A 7,447-nucleotide genomic window follows, 5' to 3' on the forward strand; every position below is an offset into this window, starting at 1 on the left:
CCTCTCAGGGGTGATGATAGGCAGATCCCACCAGCCAGAGATGCCTGGAGTCCTATATCCCCAGACTCATGGTGCCCAGATGCAAGGAAGCTGTTACTCGGCTGCCATCTTGCTCCGCCCTCTTCATTTTATGACAAGATAGTTAAAGAAGCCAAAATGAATAACTCCAACTCCAGGAATTAAATAAATGAGAACCCTTCAACACTACTTCTTCTCCCAAATTTGAGCTTATCACTTAGAATTCATGATGTGCACTGTTCTGCTCTTCCTTGTCTTTTGTTTCAGATATTCTGACAAAATTAAAAGGCCATTGTAAGCCAGGACAAAAACAATCAGGATCTGAATGCATTTGTATGTCTCCAGAAGAAGACTGTAGGTAAGAGATACTCCATAAAGTCTGCTTAGAAATCTGGAAAACAAGTCTAGTATAAACCAATCCAGCTTGATGGAAGAGCTGAGCTTCTGGAAGCAAAAATGTGAAATATGAATTTTTCACATAACTGATACCCCTGTGCTTCTGTTGAATTTCTCTTTCCTCACTGAGTAGCAACTTTCATAATTATCCCTCAGCCCAGTTCCCTAAGTTTGCATGACTTGTTTATTAAGAAACTCTCATTGCAATCATAAAGACTTAATTCTTGCCCATTTAAAAACTTCAAACTAAATTACAGCAGAACCTCTATAGTTGACTCCCTCCCCACATTGACCATCTCTTCATTCAGTTGACCTAATTTTCATAGACCAGACATGCACCCCATGTACTTAATGGAAGTTCCTCATGTTAACCACCTCTATATGTTAATCAGTTTGCTGTAGTCCCTTTGGTGGTCAACTCACAGAGGTTTTACTATATATCAAAACCTTATCTACTCACTCAAAGTATAGGAGATGGTTATAACTAACCACTTGGAGTAAAGGAAGTAGTGTCAGAATAGACCACATACACACACACCTACCTTTGCCAGTTGAGTTTTTCATACTGGGGAAGAGAGCATGGACAGGAAAAATTATATTAAATAAATATTGATGTGACTGCCATAACCAGATAGCCATCTCCTCTTTGTTGATGTAATTGCTTTTTCTTTCTATAAACAAACCCAAGAGTATCAAAGCTGCTATCAATTTAAGGGCTAGTTTCAGTCTAATTTAAAAGCAAATCCAAAATACCATTTGCTTGAGATAAAATGTGTTTCCTTATCTCACTAAATTAATACATAGCTAGCCAGTCCAGGGCTAATACAGTGATAACCCAATTTGAGGAAGGACTGAATCTTCTTCCCACTCTCTGTTCTGCCATCTTTAAAGTTATTTTATGGTTTATATTGCTCTTCTGGAGCAGGAAGGAAGGCAGATCTAAAACAGGGCACATTGTCTGTTTTGAAGATATCCTAGAAGCCCCAGTACTTAGGTCCATCTCATCAGCCTTCTCTGCTTTACATGAACACATGTACCTGCAAAGGAGCTGGGGAAATGCCCCTCTCTGGCTGGAAGGATAGTCACTCCAAACAAAATTAGATTAAAGCACTGAAGAGATGAAAGGATAGGAGTTGGTGTAGGAAACCAAAGGATAATGCACAGTTGTTAATATTCACTTTTGACACTGAATAGCTCTCCTGTTCCTCTGTGCTGCAGGTGAAAAATACTTGTGGGGCTCATCTATTGTCTTTTTGGAAAATACTGCAGAGTCTATTACTGCATAATTCTGATGAGGTATTCAGTCCTAACATACCTATATTTGTGCCTTCCTCAGTATTCCCTAGAATGGTCCATCAAGTAGCTACTTGCTGCTGGAGTCCCTACACCCAGCAGATGGCCATCTGGACCCCACTTGTAATATTCATATTGTCTCCTTGACCCACAGGACATGGCTATCTTTATCTATGCAATACTAAATCATGAGAATACACACTGCCCCCTTAAACTCCTGCTTCATCCCTACCATATCTCCCCAGCCTCTTTCTATGTACCTCACTTCCTTTTTGATGGGATACAAGTATTTGTGGGAATGGCTGGCCCACTGCAAAGTTCTATGAATAATAGTGACCTTTTGTTCTCAGCTACAGGCTTTAGTTCCTGGAAACAATCTTATACACTGGGGTGTTGATCATTCAATCTGAAGTTGGTGTCAGAGAAGCAACTCAAATGTGAAGTAATCAAAGGCATCTCTCCCTCTCATCAAGAGAAGGGCAAGATCACATGTTACCTCTTGGTGGAGAGATACATAGCCTCTGCTTATACAGATTGAAGAATTGCCCAGAGAATGATTTCAAAGCTCATACCCTTCATCACAATGCAAATATACTTGAAAAACTATGTCATGATTATAAGACTCTATATGACATATCCTTAATGGCTGTTGGAATTAGTGAGTGTTTTAGAGTTCAGAGGAGGTACAGGCCACCATGGGCTAGGCTGATCAGGATAAACCTCAGAGTATAGCCAGAAATTAAGATGGACATAAATGGGCAGAGAGGAGAGACAATAAAATGCTGATGAAGCAGGACACATATGGCAGAAAAAGAAAAATAATCTTATCAGTGTAAAAAATGATCAATGCAGTTACCATGTGATAAAGAAGGACTGAGGAGTTTGGACAATAATACTAGAAAAGAAAGTTGCTTGGAGTCAAGTTACGGAAGCTCTTGATTACCCGAATTTCAGAATTCTGTGGTTAATGTGAAGGCAATTGGGAATAATGCCAACATCAAGATGAAATTTTAGAAAGATCAAGCACAGGCAGCATGTAAGGTGAAATTAAATTAGGTTGTGAAAGGAAAAAAAAAAAAAGCAGGGGGAAGAAAACTGGGTGGTGAGTTATCATGTTACCTTGGCTACATACCCTCTTTTTTTCTGGCCTTCATCTTGAAATACTTACTTTTCTTTCATGGGCAGCCATTACTCAGAAGATCTCTGTGTGTTGGATATAGACACCAACCATTACTTCACTTCATCTGTTTGTAAGTTTCTGGCCGAAAAATGTTTAAATAATCAGAAACTCCATTTTCTACATATTGGTTCCTGCCAAGAAGGTCCACAGTTAGAATGGGGTCTTGAAAGGACAAGACTTTCATCTAATAGCACAAAGAAAGAATCTTGTGACTATGACACCTGCTATGACTGGGAAAAATGTTCAGGTAAGCTCCAGGTGACTGCATGCTAGAAATGCTCTCACTCCACTAGCATATCTTATTTGCATTTATTCATCATTTTTCTTAAAATCAAAAGTCCTTTTTCCAAAATCAAAAGTCCTTCCTTTTCATTGTAAAAAATTATAGAAGATGATTTAAACAGAAAGGAAAAATATAACCACCTGCAACAAGAATAAGTACTTTAATAATTTGAATATGTATCTTTCCAATCTTTGTACATACATAATTGTTACCACCTTAAGGCTTCAGTGAGAAGAGCCCCTCTCATGATCTCGAGTTTCAGGTGCCCTTCTCCATCCCTACCCTTGGAAGGCCTTCATCAGAACTGTCTAAGTTTCTCTCTGGTGGTTGGGAACATCTAGGGCTAGCAGTGCGTTCCAGGTAGGACTGGGCTTCATATGGATGCCAATTGCCAGAGCACTTTTCCTAGGTCCTTTCACAGTGCCTGGGACCAGCCGAGGTTGGCTGTGTTATTCAAGCAGGGTACCCTGATCCCAGACCAGCTCCCACATGGATCCAGCAATGTTTCTCCCCTGGGAACACACTCTGATTCTCTACTGCTTCTCCTCCCCACCATGCATGTGGTCAACCAGATGCCCCAAAGAACCCTGGGACTTATACCTATTAAGTCATCTTGGGCCCAGAGCTAGACCCTCATTCCCAGAGAGCAGCTTGGTAAGCGGATTGCTCCTCCTAGCCAGCAGGGTATGCTTGCTCAAATTGTTTGAGATTAGACTGCCAAGATGGTGTTGACACTCTAATTTGGGATGACTAATTGTTTATATACAGGCACCCTATAAGAAATTTTGCCACAGGGCCTCACACTCCTCAGGTGTGGCCCTGCATATAATTCAAATATTTAAAATAAAATAGAGTCCTACTCTACATGCTTTTCGATATATTGCTATTTTTACTGTTATGAAACTGTTTCCATGTCATCGTATATTATTTTGCCACATAGTTTTCAATGTCTGAAAAAGTCTATATGAATATTCTGTGATTTATTTAATCACATTCTGAATAGATATTTAAATTTTCCCCTGTATTTTGCTATTATAAAAAATGCTGTGATAAATCTATCACAGATAAATCTATAATCTAAGATATACCTTAGATTATTGAGTATCCAGGTAAATACTATTTTTAAAAAGAAATGTTTTATTGATGCAATGTATCAACTCACTTTCTGGAAATGTTTTTATGATATTACATTCCAATCTGTAGCACATGAGGAGCATCACCCCACCCATATTCAAAGGCAACTGCATTTGTATGGGTGTGGAGGCTTGAGTGCTGCCCCACCAACATCTGCAGGCAGTACGTTTGTTGATCTGTGGTGGCTGGAACACCCTGGCTGCATTAGGGGCATCTGGCTCCTGCCTATGAAATACAGGCAAGCACTCAGTCTCCTTGCTCCCTCCTCAGGCTGGCAGGGATGATAGGTAGGCAGTAACAATGCATCTGACCCCCAGGTAGACACAGATTCTGGGTCTAGAGTCTCAAAATGGCTTCAGCACCAGTCCTCAGTTCTCAAGCCAGTGGTCCTGCTATACCCTCTCTCTGGGGAGTACCACTGCACCTCGCTAGTCAGTTCTCTAATTCACTCCAGCAGCCTCCTGCAGTGGAGTCGCCCTCCTTCAGCTCAGATAGTAACGTCCACAGAAAGTACAGAGCACCAGGATTCTCTCCTAAGTCCCTTCCCCATATGAGTGCCTTCCCTGCTTGCTCTGATCCCTCAGAACTCTCCGTCACTGTGGAAGCCTCCTGCAGCCTGTCTGTTGGTTCCCAGTGCTCTATTTTAGATGATTGACCTGGAGATGAGTCTCCTCTCATCTCTTGCAATTCATGAGAGCAGCATAGAAGAGACCCCTCTCTAAGTGATTATAATATTCTAGAAGTTAACAAATAAATGTGACAAAAAGTCACCCCAAAGAGGGGCGGCGCCTGTGGCTCAGTGAGTAGGGCGCCGGCCCCATATGCCGAGGGTGGCGGGTTCAAACCCAGCCCCGGCCAAACTGCAACCAAAAAATAGCCGGGCGTTGTGGCGGGCGCCTGTAGTCCCAGCTGCTCGGGAGGCTGAGGCAAGAGAATCGCGTAAGCCCAAGAATAGAGGTTGCTGTGAGCCATGTGACGCCACGGCACTCTACCCGAGGGCGGTACAGTGAGACTCTGTCTCTACAAAAAAAAAAAAAAAAAAAAGTCACCCCAAAGAGATCAGGTCTGTGAGTCATGTATTATTTAAAACTTGGCTATAGGCTCAGCACCCATAGCTCATTGAGTAGGGTGCCAACCACATATTGTGAGGCTGGTGGGTTCGAGCCTGACTAGGATCTGCTACAACAACAATGACAACCCCAACCAAAAAATAGCCAGGTGTTGTGGCGGGCACCTGTAGACCCAGCTACTTGGGAGGCTGAGGCAAGAGAATCACTTACGCCCAAGAGTTTGAGGTTGCTGTGAGCTGTGATGCCACAGCACTCTACCACGGGTGACATAATGAGACTCTGTCTCAAAAAATAAATAAATAAATAAATCTGTCTATAAAAAAAAAACAGACAAGTTCTCACCTAATGTGCACAATGTGAGGGTGTCTAGTATGCCCCCTGGGTGAAGGGCTCAACCTTGACTTAGAAATGAAAACAATGTAACCTAAACATTTGTACCCTCATATCAATCTGAAATTTTAAAAAATGGACTATTAAATTTTGTATGCTCACAATACCAAAAAATAAAAATAAACCTTGCTTATATCATTTACTAATTTTGTGACCAGAGGAAAATTGTTTAACTTCTCTGAGTTCAGTGTTCTTTTCTGTAGAATTTGTGTAACAACTTACTTTGTATGTTTGTTATAAGGATTTCATGAAATGAAGCACATAAGCATATTGTATGGTTTCATGCCACATGCTCAATAAATGAGAACTATAATTGTACTTGGGCAGTACCAATAATAAAAGGACAGGAAGTGCAATCCATTGTAGAAATGGATTGACAGGAAAAGAGATTGATGTGGGCAGCCGGTGAAAGGGAGCTGCCAAAGAAAGCTCAAATCCTGATTGGGTAGGGGCAGTGAAACAGGGAAGGTGTCAGAGATAACCCAACTCCTGAACCTCACCTGAACCTTGCTAGTGATCTCTTACATCCATTTAAGCACAATAGAGTCTTCTGGGTCTTTGCCTCTGTTTGAGCTTTCTCTTTCATTGCTACTGAGGAGCTCACCATGCTGAAGGTGAGTTAGGTAAAGCCAGACTCTAAATTACTGTGGTGAGTCACTCTGCCTTTCTCATTGCAGCCTCCACTTCCAGATGCATCTGCCTCTTGCCCCCACAGTGCTTCAAGGGTGGAAATCAACTCTACTGTGTCAAAGTGGGATCATCAATGATGGAGAAAACAGTGAACATCTGTGAGATGGGAGCTATCAGATGTGCAAAAAGGAGGGTGGAAGTACTGCACCCTGGGAAGTGTTTGGCTTAGCACAATTACTGATAAACTGATTCACATCCAAGAGCGCTTCCTACAAAAGGACATTCTTGTGCAAACAGCTGACTGGCATGCCCCACGTTACTGACAGAAATTCTTTTGTGTCAGTTTCAGATCACTAACCTCCCCTGACTCTCCTGTTTTAACGTTCCCTATCCAGTTCCAGTTCATGATGCCCTATAGCAAACCCCCAGGTAGTAACTTTCACATCAGCCTATTAAATTATCTTCTGCATAATGCACAAAAATAATGAAGCTTCTAAGGACCTATGATGCCTATGATATTAGGTATTCTCACAATTAGAAACAAGGGGGGAAAACATCATTTTTTTCAATGACTCAATAAACAGAAATCTACAGAATCTATAAAACACTTTCTTAAAACCAAACCTCCACATACTCTTTCAACAAATATTGAATAATTTATGACTCCCTGCAGGGTTTTAAATACTGTGGAAGATTCTGAGAAATCAGCAGTGACTAAAACAGACAAAGGCCCTTGCCTTTATGAAGTGCACATTCATGTGGGTGTCGATACACCAAAAATAAAACAAGCATGTAAGTTATACATGTAGTATGTCTGATGGTGACAATTTCTATGGAGAAAAGTAAGCAGGGAAATATTCCATAGCACCAAACATCACTTTAAGGTGATTTGACTCAAGTAGTTAAGAATAAATGTATAGGGTTCTATTCTCTGAGGAAGAATGGAGATTCTCTTTGCCTTAGTTCAAGTGCATCACAAAAATTTTAAGCTAAAGGGTGTGATTAATGAAAACTTGTCAGAGAATTTCAAAGGAATAATTTTTAAAATAAGTT

General features: G+C 41.0%; 1 protein-coding gene across 3 annotated transcripts in view; it reads left to right on the top strand.

Annotated features, from left to right (window-relative positions):
• The window catches only part of C6 (complement C6), a 101,712-nt gene extending 94,516 nt beyond the window's left edge, over positions 1 to 7,196 (top strand). For all 3 annotated transcript variants that reach the window (XM_053591624.1, XM_053591633.1, XM_053591640.1), the window contains exons 16-18: positions 286 to 376; positions 2,893 to 3,134; positions 6,442 to 7,196. In XM_053591624.1, the coding sequence (XP_053447599.1) occupies positions 286 to 376; positions 2,893 to 3,134; positions 6,442 to 6,623 (515 nt within the window). In that variant the 3' untranslated portion in view covers positions 6,624 to 7,196. The remainder of the gene's footprint in view (positions 1 to 285; positions 377 to 2,892; positions 3,135 to 6,441) is intronic.
• Positions 7,197 to 7,447: the final 251 nt, after the last annotated feature.

Source organism: Nycticebus coucang, chromosome 1 (assembly GCF_027406575.1).
Source record: "Nycticebus coucang isolate mNycCou1 chromosome 1, mNycCou1.pri, whole genome shotgun sequence".
Lineage (NCBI taxonomy): Eukaryota > Metazoa > Chordata > Mammalia > Primates > Lorisidae > Nycticebus > Nycticebus coucang.